A 25,931-nucleotide genomic window follows, 5' to 3' on the forward strand; every position below is an offset into this window, starting at 1 on the left:
AACAAAAGGCTTTTGGCGCATCACCATGACATGGACTAGCATTGGATTTATTTTAGAATAAAATTTGTTCAGAACTATAATCATTAGGACTCAAGTTCAAAATTCTATGATTATTTGGGATTTATTTCACAATACTGTAAGTAATTTATTCATTTTTGCTTTTGTATTCTAGGGAAATAAATCATTTAATTTTACAAAACTTGTTGGTTCTCACACTTTTCTATTACTAATTTTAAGTCTATAGAGTCACAGTATTTCAAACTATTACAGAATTTTTTGTACTTTTCATTCTTCATGAGAAGGTTCTCATATTTGTCTTCTCTTGTTCTTGCCTCTAAATCTTTCGGAAATTATTGAGGTAAAGCATCCAAACAAAGTCTTTGTCTGAACTGGTTAAAGTGTGAGCCATATGCAGTGCACATTCCTTACAAACAGACCATCCTCCAAATTATATCGGAGTATTCATAAAATCTTCCCTATGACTAATGTATAACTTAAACCGGTGAAACAGATCTAAAGCTAACTGCTCTGAATATTCTCACAAAATACCAATACAAGGCAATGTGAACAATATGTAAAGCACATGGAAAAAACTGTACCAGCCCTGGAAAACTAAAGCCTTTCATACGGGTATTAACAAAGAACTACACTCTTATGAACATTACAGCTATCACTTACTAATTAAATAAACTGAGATGGAGGGTGCTCGTTTTCCTCCACTGTTAGTATACCATCTAGTGCCTGTCCTACATCATTTCCTTTCCCATGACCAAACGTAACAGCTTAACAGAACCAAATTACAACCTAACAAGTCTCATCTAACCAGAATCAAGTCAGAACATCACAGTCATTTTTTCCCCGATCTTTCACTGTTTTGTCAAACTGAAAGGTAAATGTCATTTTGCTGCTATTTATTTTTGTGAGATTTCCTTCATGAGGCCCCAAATTCATCTGAAACAAAGAAATATAACTTGTGCTCATTATAAAATCTTCAGAAACTGATTCAGAAAACATTGAAATCTGGGGTTCCATTGCAGGAACTGCAACAATACATACAACAGCTATTTTGTCATGGTAACTTGTTCCTGATGGGTTTCTGATTGCAGAGCCACTGGCTGTGAATTTAGGTACTATTCTAGGATGTCCATTAGATACGCTACTCTCTCCAAATGATGGTATGAAAACTGTCTGAGTTTGCTGAGTATCACTTTTTCAGTCCCTTTACATTTCAGCATGACTCATTTGCTCCTTACTTCTGGTGAATTGATTTGCTGCAAACAAAACAAGAACCATTGTGTTGTTAAGATGAGTCTTTCTTACCCTTGACTAAAGTTTATGTGCATTGCTATCTTGTGACATTTTCAGATACTTGAAACAAGGTCAATACAGTAGGCAAATATGATTCCAGACGTTTTCCAGACCCATCATGTATTTGAAGTCTGTGTCACTGTAAATGAGCATGTGGTTTCTGTATTACCTATAATATCATGAGTAGGTGATAGGTCACACGTCTTGCCAGCAGCTGATGCCTCATACAACCTCATGATGCAACAATTTAAATAACACACCGCATCCCAAACTTCCATCCTTATTCTAGACCTTTAGGACAAAATATTTTTCCAAGTCTAGAAAAAGCATTCTATTTTCCCCAAACTTTTTTCCAGTCTGTAGGAACCCTGCTGAAAGCAAATCATTATTTGTGTGCCTTTAAACTTCTTTACAACTGGTGTCCTTGAAAAAAAATAAATAAAACTTAATCTTCTGAACGTACATAATTTTTCACCCACCAAAACACAAATAAAATGAATCAGATTTTCTTTTTAAATTAGAAAGATCATCACTGTTATCTGTTTTTATACACATACAGCAGTGGTTCCCAACCTATGTCACGACCCAAATCAGGGTTATGAAGGGTCCTCAGTAGGGTCACAAAGGGTCATCAGGTCCTGTTGGAGGTCAGTTTAGGGTCACAGCAAAAACAGTTGGAACCACCGACATACAGCAATATGATTGCTTTATATCCCATATAGAAACAGTTGTAAAGCTAGAAAATTAGCAACAATAGATATGGTTAAAAAAGAATCTGTATTCAATGCTACTACACTTTATATCTTGCATGTATTATGTAGCTGATTTTAAAGCATTAAAATTTTAATGCTGATGTTGCACTGGGAAATACACTATACAATGATTCTAAATCACTTCAGCTCATCTTCCTCACAAACTGTATGCATCACAGCACATGAAACATGTAGTCAGATGGGATTTGAAGACATTAATCTCATCAGAACGAATCTTTCCTTTTGATAAACATTACGGAGATTAAAGATAATGAGGAGAAAAACAGATTCCTCTCCTTATGTGTTAGCAAATCAATAAAAATATTTTAATGTCAACATAAAAGTTTTAAAAATGTAAGGATAGTGGAGCTATTTTGAAGAAAAAAGAACAACTGAAAAACATGGGAGTCAACCAAAATGTGAAGAAAAAGTGGGGAAAGGATGGTAAACTTAGGCCGCTGGAAAGACTGCTAGCATAAAAAGTGTCTCTGGAATCAACATCGAATATAAGTGTAACCTAAACCAGTTGAATATATAATGTGGCCCATAATGACCTAATTCTGCAATAGGCAGTAGTGCTCATTGGGCTGCATCTCCAGACCAATTTTCATGTTTCTGGAGTCTAGGACAAGTGTCATTGAGATAGTCAAGCAAGACGTCCAGAGGACCAGTCTGGTTACAAATTTACCAGTAACATCACCATTAATATAATCTCATATGTGACAGACTGAACTAAAAAGAGTTGTGAATTTGTAATGAAATGTTTATTTCAGAACATAACGATAACAGCAGTAAATAAAATTTTAGTAAAAATCAAGACAAATTTACAAACATAATTGCTGGCAGTGTCAAAATCCTTAAAATGGATTCCAAATGCCATCCAATTTTTCTAAAGAGTACATTAAAGTTTATTCATATGTGTAGTTTATTCATGTGTGTGTGTATGTGTGTGTGTAAATAATGTCATCTATGAGAACACTGATGTTTTCAACACAAAGGTCATGAATGTCCTACTTTTGTCACTCTTTATTCATTCATTTCTTAAAAAAATTGAAGATGCATGCTGAAATGACTAGTTTCACCTGTTCATTGCATTTTAAAGAACATTTTTGTCTGCACTGTCATTCCAAATGACATTTGCAAACTATAGTAAACATTATAATTAGTGATCACTGCCAACAAATTGCGAGGAATAGAGAGAGTATCAAAATGTACATGTAAAGTTTGACACAAATGCATGTATTTCAAACTGAGCAAAATTATTTTACCATGATGTTGGGCTAATGTTGAAGAATGAATTGGAAACCATTCAAGCACTGAAGTACTATCAGCTCTTCCTGGACACTTACATTTTTGTAACAAATTTGCTCAAAAGTGCTCAAGTAACTCTTTAACATATAATTTACTTGAAATGAGCTGCACGATGGAATTTTCCATTCTGTGTCTTGTTCTCATTCGGCTTTAGTGTTCACTCATCTACCAGCATTTATAATTCCCTTTTTCTGCTTAATTACTTTTCTTTTCAAATTAATAAATCATTTATAAAAAGACAGGTTCAGTATTAGCTGTAAATGTGCTCCTTTTATTAGTAAATGGTCCTAAAAACAAATGAAACCTCCATTGCTGGAGGTATGGCTTCAACCTAACAAACAGGTTACCATATATAGATCATGCGATGGCAGATCTGGATCTGTGCAGTTTGTTAGGAGTAACCATTGAAACAAGCAGAATAGACCCTGATCTGCAGGCACATTATGCTATGGTTGCTTGCAGTTTGACTCGACTTATAAGTAAGTATATACAATACACTAGCAGCTGTCAAAGACTTTACATTGCAGATCACCAGAGTAACAAAAACCTTGACATCAATGGACATCTTTCAGTTTTTATTGCCTTTAGTAACTTTGGTCACTGCTGTCACCAACTGAGATATGAAGAGAAAATACATTAAAAAAAGTAGTCACTTATTTCTTTTTCTTGACTAAAAAGTACACTCAAGGTGCACAGCGGACAAGATTTGGGGGACAAAGGACAAAAATTGTGGGAAATTAATGATCCTGTACCTGAGGTGCAACACTGCATTAATAGAGATAAGGTTCTTTAGAAGAAAATTTGCTGAATAAATATCTATGGAAAAATGAGATTTCATAAAATTTGGGACATATCTGAGCCTAAAGAGGCTGCAGCACGTTCTCCACACACAGAATCCTTTGCACTACTGGTGTACCTGATAATCCCAATACATACTTTTAATAGTCAAATTGTAGAGTTATTAACATCAAACAACTAAGTGAAAATATTTTCATTACAAAGTAACATGCAAACATCTGTATAAGGAAATGTCTATCTAGATTTAATTTCACATGACTGCTCCTGGAACCAGGCTTGACACTAGCTGTCGGTCATTTCTATCGAAACATGCAAATCCTGGTCATCTGAATGACTGTGATTTTTCTCTGTATCAGAGGTGCCAATTAAATCATTTCCATCAGCATTGAGCATGGGATCTGCAAAAATCAATATATATTCTTATGTAACATTTATCATAAACAAGAGTCCCCCAAAAAGACTGATGCTCTACTGTTCAAAAAGAATTACCAAGAATACAAGATAAGAAACATTTGCTCTTTTTAACTGCTGAGTGTTGAAACCATCTCTGATATTCTTGAACAATAAATACAATTTTCAAATTTGTCAATGTGGTCATACAGGACTAGACATAAAAAAATGTCTTGTGGTGAAAACACCATGTCAATATGACTATCCATTCAGTAGTAGTGATAACAAAATTCTGAAGTTGGCCATCAAAATAATAATAATAATGAGGACTTTGTATAGTGCCTAATCTTTAGAAGCTCCAAGCGCTTTACAACATTAGACAACACCTATAAGATAAAAAAACATATAATAATATTATTACAAAAACAAATACCATGAAATTAGAAAAACGTTAAAAAATAAAAAACATGCTGAGAATATTTCAGGTAGGAAACATTATTAGGTCTTTAAGTTTGTTCTTGCAGTCGAAATAAGTGAGTTTTGAGAGCCCTCTTGAATGTGATCACTGTGTCTTTGTGTCTAAGTTCAGTGGGCAATTCATTCCATGTTGCTGGGACATGGTATGCAAAAGAACGCTGTCCATATAACTTTGTTTCCATAGTGGGAATAATGAGTATACGAGTGTCAGAAGAGGAGCGTAAGTATCTTGCTGGTGTTTACACATGGGTGAGATTGGATAGGTATGTTGGACTAGAGTCCGACAGTGAAACGTAGCACAGAGAACAAATTTTGTGTTTGATTCTGGATCAAATGGATAGCCAGTGTAGGGTACAGAGCAGTGGGGATGTGTGCTCTGATTGTGGTACTCGTGGTACTCTAAGTATGATCCGAGCAGCTGTGTTTTGAACTTTTTGAAGTTTCTGGAGTACATATTGAGATGAACCAGACAGAACTGAGTTAAAATAGTCCAGTCTTGAAAGTACCAGTGAACACACAAGTGTTTTAGTGGCATCAACTGAAAGATATTTGCGAATTGAGCTGATGCGTCTCAGCTCAAGATATGCAGCCTAGCATATGTTCATGATATATTGGTGCAATGTGAGAGTACTGTCCAGAGTAACACCTAGGTTTCATACTGATTGTGTGAATTTAATGTTGGCATTGCTGATATTTATTGTTTGAGGTAAAGGACATGAATGAGAAAGTCTTTGTGTTGTGATCAGAATGGACTCATCCATGATTTCACATCAGAAATGCACCTCTCTACACCTTGGCTGGTAGCATCAACTTCAGTTGGGTGGCTAGATTTGTATATTTGGGTGTCATCAGCGTACAATTGGTGAGCCACTGGATCATGATCTACGACACTTGAGAGCGACTGAGTGTACAGAATGAAGAGAACAGGTCCAAGAACAGACCCCTGTGGAACACCACAACATAGATCACCTGGGCTGGAGTGTATTCCATTTGCTGATACAATTTGTGTTCTGTTGACCAAATAGGACTTGAACCACAGTAACACTGTATCATGAATGCCAAATACATGCTGGAGATGGTGAAGTAATATATCATGGTCTATTGTGTCAAATGCTGCAGACAAATCAAGGAGGGTGAGGACTGTAATCTTTCCACTATCCAACGCAGAGAGAATGTCATTAACTACTTTTAGAAGAGTAGTTTCAGTACTGTGGCAAGGGTGATATGCAGATTGTACATTGCTAAAAAGACTGTTTGAATTTAGATGAGATACAAGCTGGGATAGAACGAACTTTTCTAAGATTTCTGATATGAATGGGAGATTACAAACTGGGCAGTAGTTCTTTAAATCGTTTTCAGACACTGAATTGATTAATAAGCGATTAGGTGTTACCAGAGACCCTAAATCATTTTTAGAGTTAATCACGATAGCACGTATATCAATGATATTAGAAAAAGGCAGAGGCTTTACAATGGCAGTTTTGAAAAATGATGGGAATTTCCCGGATGTGAGAGAGGTATTAATAACATCAGTTAGTGAAGGCGATACTGGATCTAAGCACTCAAGCAGCAGTGATGTTGGAATTGGATCAAGTTCACATGACTTTGGTGCAATCTTCATCCAGATTGTATGTACAAAATCCATAGAGACAGGTTCAAATGCTGCTAATGGTTGCCGCTCAAATTCTGTATCCCAACTGTATGGTGACGACGAGTCAATTGAAATTGTGGTGTCAAGATTGGCACCACTTTCATTTAGAACCAACTAGACATCATAAGAAGTCTTTTGGTGAAAACTCAATCTCAATGTGACCATCCATTAAGGATTAACAATTAATACAATTTTCAAGATAGTTGCTAAGGTGTTCACAATGTAGGTCATATTGGCTCCATTTTGATTTAGAACCAACTACATACAAAGAGTCTTCTGGTGAAAATCCCATGCTGATATGACTTTTCCTATCTTGTGCTGAAAACGTCGTTAAACCCTACAACAACAACAGCAATATATATATAACCCCAGCAAGGAAACAAACAAACAATTTGATAATGGTACCTGATATACAAGATCTTTCACTGGACATTACCCTAATTGAAGGGATCTGAATCTGTTATTATCAGTGCATGATGACATAATATATGGCAATCCACTGAAGGGTTGTAGATTGATGTTTATCTATTGCTGATGAATATTCTGACTTTCGGATAGATACACATGACACACACACAAACATGCAGATCTACAGGGGTAGAAAACATAAAATTTAAAGTCTCTAGGCAACCAGCTTTGAGAATCAGATTACCTAGCAGATTTTTCTGCTTGCTCAATCAAAAACTGCCCTCAAAAACTGCTGTCATGAAAATTATTCAAATTATTCTTAACTGCACAAAATACTTAGCATTATTCCTACTAATGGAATGTTACATATGATACATATTTTTCATCATTTTCAAGCATTTAATCTACTGAGACCAGGAAATGAAAGCTAGTTAATCAATCTCCTTTATCTTATTTTCCCTTCCTGTTCATACTTTTTCTAGAAATTTTCATGACCAGAAACTTGTTTATATTTTATGTCTGCATCATTAAAGTTCACATTATCATTTAACCTTAGCCTAAATAGATAGCTGTATGATTTGCATGAGAGAGTTTTTGTAAACCATTACCCCACAAGCCAATATAGTATAAAACAATAATTGTGATTGGTCCTATTATTTAAATATGCCATATCCCTTTAGCTAAAGTTAGCCAACAGAAGTAACTGTCAATTGATCTAGAGCACATGGTCATATTTTCAAACACCATATCTGAAAACAATACCAGATCACATACAATCAATGTCTCAAACTGAAGAAACCACTACCAAATATCGGTGTGCTGACAGAAACAACTATTTCTAAGCCTTGTTTCTTAAAACATTAAAATAATGAATTACATGGATATAATTCAGGTACCCTGTTGTAGGTACCAAGAGGAATAACATGGAATATGCAATGCTTGTCACTCAAAATATATACAATTCCATTACAACTTTGAAAATAATTTTTTTAAAAATTAATGTATATATGTGTGTATATATATATATGTATGTATAATACATATATGTTTATATATATATATGTATGTATGTACAGGGCTCGAAATTAGCGGTAGTCCGCTAGCCCAAGGCTAGCAGATTTCCTGTAGGACTAGTAACTTTCATAATGTTAATAGTCTGATTTGCTAGTAAGTTTTGGTTATCAATAGTCAGCTTACGCCATTCCCTGATAAAGACTTGACTTAGCAGATGTTCTGTAGAATCAAAGCAGTGGCTATTGTAAACACAGTCATAAAATATTAGCATGAGAAGATGAAGTAAATTTCTGCCTCAGAAAGGTGCGTTTCTATAACAAGAATTCATCCGATTTTGTGCATTTCACTTAACAGCGCAAATTATGGCCCCGTCATTAATAACGAAAGTTTGGTAATTGATCCTAATTAATCTGATAACCAATTAAATGAAAAAATGACGTGGTATCATACTTTATTCACTTGACCATAGTAACAAACTACAAAACGGTATACCACACAAAAGAACGCTGCAAAAACTATTCAAAGAAATTAGTTTGCACGTTTTTTTGTTTAAGGTTTGTGGGTTTTATTTGCTTGCTACCCAAACGCTCCAACAGTCACAAACAGGAAACTGCATATTTTACATTTCTATCGAAATAATTATAAGAATTAGATCAATTTATTACGATTACGTTATTGACACATCTTTTCCATACAACTACTTTTTCTATGATGATAAGAATAGTTTTATATTTTTCCCTTACAAGAATGAACAAATAATTGACTACACGTGGAGATATCCAAGCAGAATGTCATACATTTGTTGGGAATTAAAATCTCTGTGCATGGGCATCTAAGATTTGAAAATTTTCTGCCTTATTATTAATTTCAACAATACACTGAGGTTCGATTAATTAGGAACAATTACCAAACTTACGACTTATCATACCGTAATTGGAGCTGTTAAATACAATGCACTGAGTGTCAGATGGTTTCATTTGATGGGAACACACCTTTTCCAAGCTGAAACTAACACTATCTTCTGATGCTAATATTTTATAACAATGTTTATAACAGCCACTGCTTTGATCATGCAGAACATCTGCTGAAGTTATGTCTTTGTTAGGGAGAGGCCATTTAATTGTGGGAGGGGGCAAATACACGTGTTTTGAAACCTGTTTCTTGCTCTGACTTTCTTATATAAAGGTCACTGTGCCACTCCTTTCCTTGCTTTAAATAATTCACGTCAGCTATACTATAACATCTCGTATTTCAAAACAAGGCACAATTCCCTCCTTATAAGACAGGCAAAATGTGGCATTTGATAGGTGTTCAGCCACCAGAAAAAAGCAAAGGTTGAATGAGAATGATGAAGAATAATTCTTATGATAGGGAAAAGCATAATGGAAAGTTTCAGAAGAAATGGACAAAAGACAGGGAATGGCTGAATTTTGATGAGGAAAGGAACGTTATGTGGTGTAACTAGTGTATGTTTGTTGCAGGTTGTGCGAACTTTAAAACTGAATTGGTAAATGTACATGAAAGCTGTGTGACATTGTTTTGTGAAAAGGACTAGTAAAGATTTGGCAGGACTAGTAAATTTCTCAATATACTAGTCCTTCTGGCTACAAAGAAATTTGTGTTAAATTTGAGCCCTGTATATATATATATATATATATATATATATATATATATATATATATATATATATATATATATATATATACTGTCATCTCTGTGTGTGTGTGTGTGTGACCGTATGTATACCCGAGAGTGATGACATGAGTTCCCCATCATTGCTGGAGGTCTGTACAAATGTAGGTGAGGCAGGTGCAGGCATAACCAGATCACTGATGTCTCCTGTGGAACCAACAACATCAGACTGGCCTACCATACCACCATCTGAATCTGTACTGATGCAGGTCTCTCCTATTGACTGTAACACAACATAATAATGTGGTCAAACTGCTTAATATTAAATAAGATGAATCCATGTGTATGTGTTGTTGTTACTCATGTTTGGAGTGATGTGAGGCTGCACTCTGTGGAAACTTAAAAATGATGTTTGATAGTTTAGACATAGCATTATTTTCACCTAGGACCAACCAGGAAATCATAAGTCCATTAGTGAAAACCCCATGTAAATATACTATCCAGTTGGAAGAAGTTGAGATAATATTTTCAAGATAGTCATCATGATGGCCAAACTGAGGGTTCATCTATTAAATTTAAGACCAACTAGAGACACCATGAAAATCCCACGTCAAAATAACTTCCCGTTTAAAAGGAGCAGTGAAAACAAGAATTTCAAGATGGCTTTATAATGGACATCACACCAGCAACAGTTTAATTGAAGAAAACATTATAAGAAGCTTTGCAGTGAAAACCCCCTTCTGATATGATAATTCATTCAGGATGAGTAGAAATAAGGTTTTCAAGATTGCCACTGTAGCAACCATATTAGATGTCAGATTGGCATGAGTTTTATTTAGAACTAGACACGTTAAGAAGTCCTCGGGTGAAAACATCATGTCAATATGACTTTCCATTCATTTGGAGAAGTGATATAAGGATTTTCAGATAGGTGCTGTGGCAGCAATGCTGGATCTCAGATTGGCAACATTTTCATTTTCATTTCAGACAAACATGATAAAATAAAATGACTGGCAAAAACCATATGTCAATACGACTATCCAATAGTCAAGTAATTTCAGATAGAAAGCTAACTTCCTTTTTTACACAGGTCCCCAACACAAGCATGAAACTAAAATCAAGCTAAATCATGATGTTTTTTCATGGGGCTGACTGTGATGTTATAATAAGATTGTACCTGTATATCTTTCATCAAGTCTAAATAGTCTGTGAACTAAAATTTTGATATTGGTGTGTGACCTCCTTATGAAACGTATTCAAAAACACACTATCTGCAATTAATATCACTGAAGGTTCCAGATTTGTATCAGCCTCAAGGACACATTTTCTTGGGGCTGAGGAAAATCACTTTTCTCATCCTGACTGGGTAAAAAATATTGGATGTGCCAAGTAATCTTTACTATCTACTCATTGCTGGGCAGAACAGATGCAGATTTGCACCTGAGAATATATCACTGCATTTCTACATTTTTGTCCACACTTTACATCAAGCATATGCCAATAGTCAAGTAATTTCAGATAGGAAGCTAATTTCCTTTTTTACACAGGTTCCCAACACAAGCATGAAACTAAAATCAATCTAAATCACAAAAATGGAGTGAACATAAAGGTAAGCATAACATGGTCTGAACATACAAAAATAATAAACAATAATCTAGACTTTCTCTGACTCGTAACATCTCACAGATCTAAACTATAAAGATGTGTCATAGCTCACTGAAAAGAACATTTTCTCCACATTAAATTGATACCTATATTACTTTAATAGGTAAGGTGCATAATGCAATTTATCAAGTTACAAACACTGTCTTTTATGATATATTTATATCAGGGACCCTGTTTTTAAAGAGGTTTAAACCCACTAACTCCAAACATAATATTTTCATCATTTTAACCCATTTTTGTATCGGGTGTGCATCAAGTCAACATGATGTTTGCTTGGATTTATTTTTGCCCGAGTCCTGAATTTCTTTGCATGCAGTTAATCTTCAGGTATAGGAATTTTGACGAATATTTAAATGTTCCTAGAGCAAACATAGACAGCAATAAAAGTCATTCAGATTTTCAAGTATAAACATATTGTACATTGTATGAATGTGTATCTAAAAAATATTACCCATGGTATAATTAACAAAATTTTAAAATAATAAGTAACTAACTTGTGTGACTGGCAGTGTATGAACAATGATGTGGTCAGTCCCGATCTGCGTCCCTGTTAGGGATATTGAAGCATTAACCTGGGGCTGGGTGATGAGAAAAGTACCAGATCCAGAACTAGATGGCAGCTGCTGCAGCACTTCAAATGCCTGTAGTGCTGCTTCATTCTCCTCACTTGTCCCATCTGTCACATCTAGAATACAAAATGACATCAATTCTGTCAAATGACAAAACCCATGGACACGATACTGTAAATCTCATTAGATTTATGGATACATTTTTTTTGCCACTTCACCATAACAACTAATTTTGAAAACATATTCTTTCCCCCACTGATATGAAGTTATACAATAGGTGTGTTGTAAACAGTAATGTACTAATTGGGGGTGGGGCATGGGCAGACAGGTGCCAGAGGTCTTGGGGCACTCAAACCCCTTTGTGCCTTCATTGTTACCCTGGGCACCGTTTACCCTTAGTATGCCACTGGCTATAAATTAACAAATAGAAGAAATGTCATATAATAAATTAATAGAAATAACTGAATTTGTCATAATGTTATTATGTTAAAATGTTTTAATTTCAAGTATTTTTTAATCATAAAGTTTTTATTAGAATATGTGCAAAATATTTCTTAAAATCGCATGCTACTACATTTTGTTTCTCCAAGAATACTTACTTGATCATGTTAACATACAAAAATAAACTTTGCTACATTTGTGATCCAGACTTACTGGAATGGTGATAATGTTGTCTTTTCTGGCTATGTAACATGGAAAAGGGAAGAAATTCCTTCCAATCCCAGCATATGGTGGCTGCCTATATGTGCCTATATGCCAGATGTTTACTAGTTTAAGCTAGAGCAAAACATCAATAAGGATATTCACAGTTTGGGAGCTGTGGAAGAGCTTAATAGAAATGTGATCTGGTATAATATACCCAAAAATTACTTTACCTTTTTTTAATCGAATACATTTCTTGATACATTAACATTAGGTGAATTCGTAATAGAAAGATGAAATTCTGAGTATTCAACATCTATAACTGGTATCCTTCATTTAGAAAAAATGGCTGAGTCCCTATATGCTGAATAAACTGATCCCTTAACATGAAGGCTGCAAGGTTGATGGTCATGCAACAGGTGACATTAAAACAAGGTAACGAGAAACAAATATTTTCTTATCAAGAAAAAAAATTGAGGTGAATACCACTGGAGCTCAGACGTTCACCAGATCCAACAGATTCAATCCACATGTCTGCAATGCTAAATTTATTTTTATAAGATTAGGGAATGCATCTGATGAAGAAATAATGTAATTTCAACAAGATCTCTTTATGTTTTCAAAAATGGTCAAGAGTTGGGTGTGTGAACAAATTTCCATAACTTGTCTGAGTGGGATAATGGGATACAATCGTCAACTTCTGTAATTTAAGGACATTTCTATGGTATTCAGTTAAGTCAGGAATTTATCCATCCCCGATGAAGGCACTCTAAACCATCAATCATGCAATCAAGCTATGGATATACTGGTTTGCCAGGACCATCTTTCTGCCATTGGCTAATGTCCATTAATGTCATTTACAATACTTCAATTGTTACACACATGCCCATCTATCTATGGTTTTAATTTCAATGAAAACTATACTTGCCACAATGTAAAACTGCAGCGATTAATCTTCCTTTCCTGCATCAATTTACAATGGACCTTACACTAATATCCAAATACATGTTGCTTTTTGTTGTATATTCTGTTCCTTCAGCATGTGATTTGGTGATCCCTACAAATTTACATTTACATGATATTTTTGTTTTGTATCTTTAATTTGTACTCTTCATTTACATGATTCCCAGTGGTCTAATAATATAACTTGGATTTCTATGCACTGGAGTTCATTTCTTTTTTGTGCAGTATTGCAGTTAAAGACCTTTTCTGAATGTCCACTTTGAACACAATTTTTGTTGAAATTGTCTTTTCCAAGAATAATCTTGCTACCTTATTTCATTAATCACATAGCCACATTTATGTGCTATAAAGCAGCACCCTTCTTCTGAGCTCTATAATGTCAAAAAGTGATTCAATCAGGACTGTACAGAAATTTATAGTTTTGCTAGCAAGTTAGTCCAAGACAGGTAAATTGTTGTTTGCTTTGAAGTTAGTCAAATACAGATACCCTGTTGTTTACATTCATGTTACTCCAAGAGTGATACCCTGTTGTTTGCTTGCAAGTTTGCCCAGACAGGAAGCTGTTAATTGCTTTTAAGTATGAGAGGGGTACCATGTTTTTTCTTTCAAATTAGTTCAAAACAGGTACCCTGTTCTTTGCTTTTACGTTTCAAAGGATCCAGTAATCCACAAAATTTTTATTTCATAATAGTAAACTGTAAACCACGAATCTCCCAGATAACTTATAACCTCTCACACTTCCTAAGTATTGATTATCCTTCATAATAATATTTTGCAACTTTCTATTATTTCCATCTTTATTTTCTGCAGCTAACAGAACTACCTAATTCATTTCAATATCTGATCAACATCGGCTTGTGAACAGATGATTTTCCTAAGAACTATTCACACATTTATTTCTCATTAGCACTTTTGTTTTATTTCATAAAATTGTAGACCCTCCAAGTGTCTGCAGTTTTGATGTAAGTAAGACTTGTGCATTCAAAAGCAAACCGATTTGAACACATAAGACTTACTTTCTATCCAAAACAACTGTTATTCTGTTTTGAAGATATTATTTACATTGTTAAGTAAACATGGTCAGTCATAGTGTCTAATTGTAACAACACAGACTTTTGTACCTCTGGCAGAAAAAAACCCCAGGATCTAAACACATTACATTATATCCATCTTTTCCTGTTAGTGGCCATAGTTAAATTTATCTGATTAACCAACATTTAGGCTACTCATTATGCCCATGAACATTTAGGCTACTCATTATACCCATGAACATTTAGGCTACTCATTATACCCATGAACATTAAGGCTACTCATTATACCCATGAACATTTAGGCTACTCATTATACCCATGAACATTTAGGCTACTCATTATACCCATGAACATTTAGGCTACTCATTATACCCATGAACATTTAGGCTACTCATTATACCCATGAACATTTAGGCTACTCATTATGCCCATGAACATTTAGGCTACTCATTATGCCCATGAACATTTAGGCTACTCATTATGCCCATGAACATTTAGGCTACTCATTATGCCCATGAACATTTAGGCTACTCATTATGCCCATGAACATTTAGGCTACTCATTATGCCCATGAACATTTAGGCTACTCATTATGCCCATGAACATTTAGGCTACTCATTATGCCCATGAACATTTAGGCTACTCATTATGCCCATGAACATTAAGGCTACTCATTATGCCCATGAACATTTAGGCTACTCATTATGCCCATGAACATTTAGGCTACTCATTATGCCCATGAACATTTAGGCTACTCATTATGCCCATGAACATTTAGGCTACTCATTATACCCATGAACATTTAGGCTACTCATTATGCCCATGAACATTTAGGCTACTCATTATACCCATGAACATTTAGGCTACTCATTATACCCATGAACATTTAGGCTACTCATTATACCCATGAACATTTAGGCTACTCATTATGCCCATGAACATTTAGGCTACTCATTATACCCATGAACATTTAGGCTACTCATTATGCCCATGAACATTTAGGCTACTCATTATGCTCATGAACATTTAGGCTACTCATTATGCCCATGAACATTTAGGCTACTCATTATGCCCATGAACATTTAGGCTACTCATTATGCCCATGAACATTTAGGCTACTCATTATGCCCATGAACATTTAGGCTACTCATTATGCCCATGAACATTTAGGCTACTCATTATACCCATGAACATTTAGGCTACTCATTATGCCCATGAACATTAAGATTGTTACTGGTTCAGTCCTGCTAAATGGAAAATGCTCACAAATCATACGAGTGGCTGAATTGCATGTGCTATTTTGCTGTGTACTCATACTGTTTTTGCCTATTCATAAACTTGCTTTGATTTGCATGAAAGAAAATTTTTCTTCAGTTTAATCCTTGGAAGAGAACACTTTCCATATCCAATAAAAAATCTTCATAATGGAGGCAGAACTACCGTAAATGTTAACTTGTAATAATGGCAAAATAAATCTGAAATGTTATCAAAGGTAACATGAAACCCAAGCCTAAGCAATGTCAATATCAATCAAGACTCAGAAAGAAAAAAAACATAAAGACATGCTTTTAAAATACTATTACAATACTGAACCAAGAATTATCTGTATCTATACAGTCACCAGGTTATAAAATGCATCAGTTTGCACCAAGAAAGTCCCATGAACTGGTAGAGTTTAGTGCCTGTAACAAGTAAGATTAACTTTAATGGTAAATATTGTGTCAACAGCTATAGTATCATACATTATGTGTAGATACATGTTATAAATTTTAATTAGTTTCATTAACACTTTCTATATGCACCCATATAAAGGCCATTTTTTTTATAAGAAGCATCTTTTGTCTTTTCAAATGGGAAAGACAATGCAATTATTTTGTTTCAAGTTCGGTTCCTTTCTCTCATGGAGAAACATGCCTGAGTTAAAGAGAGTTGCACAATTTGCACTTTATAAATGTTACAAGCTGTGTTTGCGGAGACTGACTTGCAAAAGTAACTGGAATGTACGTCATATCTGGTGCCAATTCAAATTTCTGCACACCACTGCTGATGCTGCTGCCCCTCAATCGCATACTGTTCAAATGGAATGTTTTCATACACTCCAAAAGTTCTGAAACAGGAGAACAAAATTTGAAGTCTGAGTGAACCATTAAGATGTTACAATATTTTCCAATGACCTAAAATCCTCAGTTAGTATAAAGAAATTTACATAAAACTAACTTTTATGGCAAGCACTAGTCAGTAATCACCTTTCACTGGGAAAGCAAAAATATTTCATTTTTACCATGAATAATGTAAGTGTAGAGATGATAAATAAAATGTGAGGTCCTGATGAGAATTCTGATTCAATTCTACAGCTCAATACGGACCAACACAATGTCGTGTTCTGTTGAACTTGTGTTTCACCATCATATTACAACTTTCATACTGCTAAAAGTGAAAACATAATTTGGAACATTTGGTTGCTAATGATAATTTTCCCTAACACGAAACACAATGCTTTATCTGATAGGCTACTAACTGTAGAAGAACAGGGGAGTACAAAAGTCAGTAAAACTTTTATCATTGCTCTCAGATCTCCATTATGTCAAAGATCTCAATTTAAATTTGACTGAGTGAGACCGTTTGTAATGGTTTAGTTTGATCAAGATATCTAAATGCATGATTTACTGGACTTCTTACATAACAATATTCTGAGCGATTTACCCCAAATCCTGCCAATTACTGATGATATTTTCTTTCTAAATAGACAGCTAAAGATCCCAAGGGGTACCCAGGTACTCAGGTAACAAAATAAGCTATAGGGAACAAGTTTAGTTCCTGTAAAAAAAATGTTTCCAAGTTCATATCAAAGATTATATCTGGCAACATCAGGAGTGAGTGAGGCACAGAATAACGAGCAACATTCAAGACTCATGTCATGTAACTATTGCCTGCTGTACATTTATCTATTATAGACTTCTGTTTACTGATCTTATATTTTCGATGTGTGTGACCATATGGACATGTACGGTGAATATTTTCCTTATTTTCCATTTATAGTAACTGTACATAACACATTTCCAAGAATACAGATGGGTTTCTTGAATTTGAAACCATGTGTCACAGATTCATTATAATTTGATAGTGACTCATGAAATGTTATATGACTTCTTATGAAATCTTAGAGGCATGGGATTTCGTTAAACTGAAATGTTGCATCATGAAAAGGACAAAGAACTTTACAAATTTTGAAAAAGGAATTCGACAATGATTTAATACAGCATTCTGTATTTGTGGATTTGATTTTATGACCTTTCAGCGAAAGTCAGACATGTAGACTAGTTAAAGTGAGTGTTGTGTATAAATAATTTAGTATGCTGACACTTGGTCTAGGCCTTCTGCGTGTAAAGCCTCACACTTAATATGGCTTGAATGCTGGAAGTCTTTTAAAAGTTATTGAGCAGAAATTAAATCTTACGGAAATGTGATGTGAAAGAATAGACAAACAAGAGCAAACACTATAAGCTACCTCAATAGATACAGCAGGGTCTAAATCATTAAGCCAAAATTAGCCATACCATCATTTACGTTTTCTAATCACAATATTTCTTTACTATAGGTAGTTAATAAAATTTCTCTCTCCTCTAATACAGTAAATCCTGTCATAAGCGACCTCTGCTATAAGCGACCACCTGTCATTTCTGACCACAATCGTAATGCACAGATTGATTTTACTATATAAACGCTCTGTTATGAACAACCACCTGCTGAACGCGAACAACGACCGCGATTTCTTGGCAAAATATGCATTTTGACACTGCTATGAATGACCGCATCGCCAAAAAAACAAAACAGATTGACATGCTCAGGATAAATGTAGTATGCAAACAAAGTGCACATTAAATAACACTATAGTTGAACAACCATATATTGAGATAAAGACTGCATAAATAGTCAAGATTGCTCTAATAAAGTATTTAAAAAGAATTTGTTTTGCTACAGTACCAGTTTTGTGAAATTTACAACTCCAGCATACTGTGTCATTTGTAAACTGCAGTAAACCAGACTAAAGTACATGTCACTAACCGCCATTGTAGTGCCGAAGTCATGTGAATAGCCAGTAAGAGTAACATCAAAGGGAGTAATGATGGATATACGCAGTCAATTTAGAGGTTTGTATTTTTTTTTTATCTTTATGAAAACTCACAAAATGGCGGTAGTCCTTGTGTCCCAGTGAGAAATCATTTGAAAGGGCTTCAGTATAGGTTTGAGTACATCGTTTGTCTTTCCAGTTAATCCATAATGCCTGGAGGGTGAATGAGCTCATTGTCTTTAATACTAGTAAATGAGAATCATTTCCAGATTTTTTTTAAATTATTTTTTATTTCTTTTGTTAGTGTTTCACCAAGCCACCATCTGTTTACCTGGGTGCAGATGGTCGCAACCTTTGTTTATCGAGCTATAACACTATTGATTTAAACTTCGTCTCAGAATAAATGTATTGTTTCTTGATGAGTTGATTGTCTTTTGGTTTCATTCATTGGTAGATAATATATATTTATTCCACATTTCCCCAAAACCTGATCAAAACCAACAGTCTTTATAACGTCAACACTAATAACAATGGCAAAACCTCCACTGAAAAAAAGAAAAATTTTAACACCGGAAGAAAGATTTAATGCCATTGAAAGAAATGAAAAAGGGGAGACCGCTCACAAAAGAGCAGTCAGCTAAAGTGTCAGTAAAACGCAAGTTCAAAATGTAATCAAAGACAAGGAGTCCATTAGAAACGAATGGCAGAAAGGTGCACAAGCACAGAGGAAATATGCCATGACACGACGGACAGTTTACGGAGATCTGAACGAACGAGTATGGGAGTGGTTTTGTGTTGCAAGGAGTAAAAACATACCAGTAAGTGGAAAGGTGATTCAGGAAAAGGCAATAATTGTCTCAGCAGAACTGAATTATGATGACTTTGCTGCATCAAACGGATGGCTGGAGAGATTCAAAAATAGATACAATATCACAGCAAGTGTGCTCAGTGGAGAATCAGCTGATGTGAATTTACAGACAGTTGATAACTGGAAAAAAAAAAGACTACTGACCATCACAGAAGGGTATAACCTATGTGATATTTTTAATGCTGATGAAACAGGACTCTTTTACAGAGGACTTCCTGACAGGTCCCTAGTGGTGAAAGATGATGTTCACAAAGGAGGGAAAAAAGCAAAGGAGAGGTTGACACTATTGTTAGCATGTAGTGCAACTGGAGAAAAACTGGACCCCTTAATTATAGGCAAATCGCGCAACCCAAGATGTTTTAGGTCATATAATTTAAGATCTGTGCGTGTTGCCTATGAATCCAACAGAAAGGCTTGGATGACATCAGACATCTTTAGTAAATGGCTTGTAACTGTCAACAATAAAATGAAAAGGAAAAATTGGAACATTTTAATTATTGTAGACAACTGCAGTGCACACCCAGATTGTCAGTTTAGCAATGTAAAACTGGTCTTTTTGCCCCCAAATACAACATCTAAACTACAGCCTTGTGATGCAGGGATAATTCAGACTGTCAAAATTCATTATCGGAAGAAACTGCTGCGACACATTCTTTCCAAAATGGATGAGTGCTCTACAGCAACTGAAATATCTAAGATTGTCACTGTTCTAGATGCCATTTTATGGATCAAGTCTCTGTGGGATGCTCTGTCTTCATACACTACTGAAAGGTATTTTGCCAAGTGTGGCTTTTCTGTAAGTGTTGAAGCCATAATGCCAGAGAGCAAAGAGAGTGAACAAGATGTGCATCCATCAATGGAACCTCTTCTCAATGGCATGACATTGGAAGAATATGCCAATATGGATCACAGTCTAGAAACTTCTAATGTATTCCCAGGGCCTGACTGGGAGAAGGATATTCTTCAGAGAGGTAAATCTGGTACTTCTCCAACTGCAGACAGTGATAGTGACAATGAAGTCATCTGTTGGTGAAATTCTGCCTCAGGTTATTTCACATTCTACAGTCATAGAACATTTAAAAGAGATTAAAGAACATGCTTTACAACATGGTGATCCCAAAATTTTGCTTCTTTGCTCAGAAATGGAGATACATGTTCAGACCAAACAGCTGAGTAAAACATGTCAACAAAGAAGTATAATGGATTTCTTAAAAAACAAGTGAAAAAGTGTATAGAATAAGATATATACATCATATCTAACTGTTCATTTTTTGTACATATTAATGTGATGTTGAAATATAAATTTTATTCTCGTTGTTTGATAGATGTATATCTTTATTATATAAAGACATTTTGAGAGGAATGCGTGCAATATTTAACAAGATTTATGAATAAAGGATATGATACATGTACAGTAAGTATGGGTATTATTTATTTTTCAACAATGCTAACTATTGACCCTGAAAACCAGTCCATTTTCACACACCTCTTATGAGAGACCACCTGTCTTAAGAGACCGCTTTTGGTTGGCAGAGGGGGCGGTCTCTCATAACAGGTTTTACTGTAATACACTATAAAATTGTAATAAAAATATGTAAATCGGCATTCATGGCTATAGCTCTCACCTGGAAATGGTAAAATTTGATAATCTGGTATGTGCCTCTTCAGTGACCACCACTTTCCTCTCAACCACTGTGGAGACCGAGCACTATAAAAAGATAATTTAGTAACAATTTTTAACTGGTCATTGAAAAATTATTTTGTGATAATACCACAACAATCATTTTATTACACATACTTTAAATCAGTTAAAGGTGTCACATGTGATACAATCATATCCAGAACTGAAAACAAATCAGTGATACTGTATTTGATCATCCAAAGATCAATAAAGGTTTTTGGTTTCAATGCATTGCCAAACACATAAATTATTCTACACATTAATCAATGTTTTTGTACTATACACCCAAAGGGACTGACATTCTATTTTGCAAAAGAATTTCCAGGTATTTAAAGTAAAAGCATTTCTTCCTTTTAACTGTCGAGTGTTGAAACCATCTCTGATATTCTTCAGCAATAGCAAGATTATCAAATTAGTTGCTGTGGTACACATACTGGATATCAGCTTGGCACTATTTTTGTTAGGACAATGTGGATATCATTAGCAGTCTTTTGATGAAAACACGTGTCAGAATCCATTCAGGTGCAGTAGTGGCAAGATTTTTAGGACTGATATCATGGCAGCCATATTGAATGCACGACTGGCACCATTTTGGTTTAGAATCAACAAGGTAACATAAAAAGTCTATTGCTGTAAATATGTTGATACAGTTATTATGTACTTTTGAGAGAATGAGATATGTAAGGTGAAGTTGTTTGCCTTTAAAACATGCACAATGGAGAGAATGGTGGCATACCTCTATGCTACATTAATGTAATGTGGATGACTAACTGCTAACTAAAATGACTGCTCCCTTGTGCTAAATAATCAGCCTGAATTAGTCTAAAGTACACTATCCATAGCAGCTATTAAAATAGGGAAAATGAATTTTGCCAGACTAGACAATACCTGCTTCTGAAAGTGCAATGAATGAATTACCAAATATATAAAGTGTAAAGAAAGTTATCGGCTCTTTTTTATACAATTTACCTCTGAAGTTCAGAAAGTGAAAATGACCAAGTGGAGCTAGCACTTTTTTTGAAAGGTGCACATCTGGAGTAAGGCCAAGCTGTATACTCTATAACCCATATTACAACCATCAATCATACACCAAAATATAGGGAATTAAAGGTTCTTTGAATTATACCTAAGATAAACAAGGTCTTTTTTAAACAGCCAGTATAGCCAGTGAGGAAAGCCGGGGAAATTCTTTTACTTTAAAATCCTAACCCTATGCAAAATTACGAAACTGCAGAGCGCCACCTTAAAGCATATATAAAAATGTATGCAATTATTTTTTGTTATTTTCATATAATTATGTATTATGTTCTGAATAAAATGGTACATTCATATTGATGTTAAGCATGAAAATAAGCTAACTATGCTCATTTTGCTCTTGCTTACATAATTTGCCATGAGGCATGTTTGTGTGAGTAGTGACCTTAATTATGGGGAAATCAGAAGTCTTAGAATATAGGAATAGAGTCAACTTAAATTTAAAACTGTTGCAATAAGTAAAAGAAATATATAGTGGAAATGTTTCTTTTCATTTATTTGCAATGAAATAAAAAAATAAATGATGAAAAAGTGTATTCGCTTCTTCCATATTAAACAATAGGCAAATATTTTACACTTTAACCATTGACATTTATAAACCTGATGTGTTCCCTCCTTTTTCAAAATTCATTGTTGACATCTCAAAAATAATTATGGCTAGTTTCATGTTCCTGTCATTCAGCATAACATTGGTTGCTATGTTTACAAAATGTAATGTGCATTCTTAAAATAGCTCACTTTTTATCATGGGGTAGGGCTGGACTTGTTAGAGACTCTGACACTCATAAATACTGTTCTGTGGGGGGAAATGCAGGAGAATTATTCAAAAGGATTGTTTTGATGCTTGCGACTTAAATGTTTCAGCCATACAATCATAATTAAATCATACAATAATAATACCTATATCCTCTTTATGGGGGCGCTCACCAGTTATTATGTACTTTTGAGAGAGTGACGTATGTAAGGTGAAGTTGTTTGCATTTAAAACATGAACAGTGGAGAGAATGGTGGCATACCTCTATGCTACATTAATGTATTATGGATGATATTTCTTTGGATATTGTACTTTTGGAAATTGTACATGATTTAAACACACTGCTAACTAAAATGACTGCTCCCTTGTGCTAAAAAGTCAGCCTTAATTAGTCTAAAGTACACTATCCATAGCAGCTACTAAAATAAAGGAAAATGAATTTTGCCATACTAGACAATACCTGCTTCTGAAAGTGCAATGAATGAATTACCAAATATGAAAAAGTAAAGAAAGTTATCAGCTCTTTTTTATACAATTTACCTCTGAAGTTCAGGAACTGAAAATGACCAAGTGGAGCTAGCACTTTTTTGAAAGGTGCACATCTGGAGTAAGGCCAAGCTGTATACTCTATAACCCATATTACAACCATCAATCATACACCAAAATATAGGGAATTAAAGGTTCTTTGAATTATACCTAAGATATACAAGGTCTTTTGTAAATAGCCAGTATAACCAGTGAGGAAAGCCAGGGAAAACTTTTTCTTTAAAATCCTAATCCTGTGCAAAATTACGAAACTGTACAGCGCCACCATAGTCATCCATTTGGGCAGGAATAGAGACAACAATATTTTCAAGATATGACTTTCTGTTTATGGATAGTAATAACAAGAGTTTCATGATGGCTGCTGTGAGCTGCCATATTGGATGTCAAATTGGCATCAATTTTTTTAAGGATCAGCTAGACATAATAATGCCTGAAAATCCAATGCTGATTTGACCATCCATTCAGTAGGAGTAGCAATAGCAAGATTTTCTAGATGGCTGCCCTTGCAACAGTATTGGATGTCAGATCGGCACCTTTTTATATAGTATTTTACTTTCATTTTTATTTATTTATTTCATTTAGGACCAGGGGACCTGAGTGGCTGAGTGGTCTAAAGCGCTTACTGTTATGGATCACTGCCATCTCACCTCTGTCTGCATGGGTAATAGTCTTGGGCTTGGCCAATGTGGGTACATGAGAAAGCTTGCCAGTAGCTTCTCATGGGTCGGTGGTTCTTTCCAGGGATTTACCGGGTTCTTCTTCCACCAATGATACTAGCCACCATGTATAGCCTATCTTGTGCTGAAAAATGACATTAAACCCTACAACAACAACAACAACGTTTAGGACCAACATCAAAAGGCATCTTTTATTTTTTTTTAAAACCTGTGCTGATATGACCCTTCATTCAGGATAAGTAGTAATAACAAGATTTCAAGATGGCTGCTGTTGTGGCTGAATATCTGGGCAGCATCATTTTTTCGTTTAGGACAAACATGACCAGGGGATGAATGCGTGTATAAAATTTCAGGTAATGATTAAAGTAGTTTAGCAAGAGTAACAATAACAAACTTGTGCTAATGACCATCCCATAAGCTCTTCTGTGTTACGACCCCTAGAGCTACAAATAAATTAACAATAGCTCTTGAAAGAGGGCATGGCATAACTTTTCTTGACATCAGTGTCAACTGGAAACTGCTGTTCCAATTTCTATGGAAATCACAGCTTGTTAGGCAATTCATATTAATTTTTTTCATAATAAAGGTTTATAACCCTGCCAACAGTACAGCTTGCATTTTGGGAACATTTAACCATTTTGTATTCTGATTTCAGCAATTAGCAGAAGCAGATGAATGGAACAATATAAAGAAAAGGACACTGGAGATATAACCTGATTCCTTCTCAACATGATTGATAAACAGGCATATACATGGACTTGCTGAGTCAACAGTATCACATACTGATCCTCACCAAGCAACTTTAAATTATGTCAAGGAAGCATGAAATAACAAATGTGGAATGGTGGTGCAAAGTACAAAGTATCCAAATCAAAGTATGTAACTCTACTAACAACATTGCTCGAAATATTGACTAAATTGTTGTTGTTGTTGTTGTTATAGGGTTTAATGCCATTTTTCAGCACAAGACAGGCTATACATGGCAGCCAGTATTAATGGTGGAGGAAGAATCCAGGAAAACCCTGGAAAGAACCACTGACCCACGAGAAGCTACCGGCAAGCTTTCTCACATATCCACATTGGCCGAGCCCGAGACTCAAACCTACGCAGAGAGAGGTGAGATGGCAGTGATCTGTGATGGAGAGCGCTTTAGACCACTCGGCCACTTAGGGCCCCCAAATACTGACTAAAAACCATGGATCAAAGTAGTGGATGCATAAAATGTAAGTTAAAGTTGCATTCTTTTTATCTGAATTAGAACTCAATGTATCCATAACAAAGCCACATGACTGTGCATTTTTAAATTGTATTAATTACACATTGATCATATACCTAAGGTAAAAGTAGTCACTGAAACATGAAAAATAGGTCATGGTGACCTACTTCTGGCAGACAGTATAGTTCTCAGAAATCAGCACAAATCTTCATTTCCTTCATGGCCAATATAAAACTGCATTCCATTTGCTACCACTGTAGGATCAATGTAAGGCAAGTCACAATGTTATGCCTATACCAAATGTGGCACACTATATTTCTTCAATTATTAAGTAACAAGCATTGATTATTTCAGCCAGAAGATGTCTCCACATGAATGGGCAACAAGCACAGTCTGACTTACGAGTGTGTTGGCCAGTTAGCTTGGATATCAGCTGGATGGATGATACGGTTACTTGCTGCCAGCACCTTC

At 35.1% G+C, this 25,931-nt stretch overlaps 1 protein-coding gene across 4 annotated transcripts in view; it reads right to left on the reverse strand.

Annotated features, from left to right (window-relative positions):
- Positions 1-2,802: 2,802 nt before the first annotated feature.
- Positions 2,803-25,931, reverse strand: part of LOC149787867 (cyclin-D-binding Myb-like transcription factor 1) — a 61,599-nt gene continuing 38,470 nt past the window's right edge. For all 4 annotated transcript variants that reach the window (XM_089974101.1, XM_089974098.1, XM_089974100.1 and 1 more), the window contains exons 12-16: positions 21,177-21,259; positions 16,593-16,718; positions 11,901-12,091; positions 9,856-10,024; positions 2,803-4,567 (exon numbers count right to left, since the gene is read on the reverse strand). In XM_089974101.1, the coding sequence (XP_089830227.1) occupies positions 4,452-4,567; positions 9,856-10,024; positions 11,901-12,091; positions 16,593-16,718; positions 21,177-21,259 (685 nt within the window). In that variant the 3' untranslated portion in view covers positions 2,803-4,451. The remainder of the gene's footprint in view (positions 4,568-9,855; positions 10,025-11,900; positions 12,092-16,592; positions 16,719-21,176; positions 21,260-25,931) is intronic.

The sequence above is a fragment of the Sinohyriopsis cumingii genome, chromosome 11, assembly GCF_028554795.1.
Source record: "Sinohyriopsis cumingii isolate HCF-2022 chromosome 11, ASM2855479v2, whole genome shotgun sequence".
Classification (NCBI taxonomy): Eukaryota; Metazoa; Mollusca; class Bivalvia; order Unionida; family Unionidae; genus Sinohyriopsis; species Sinohyriopsis cumingii.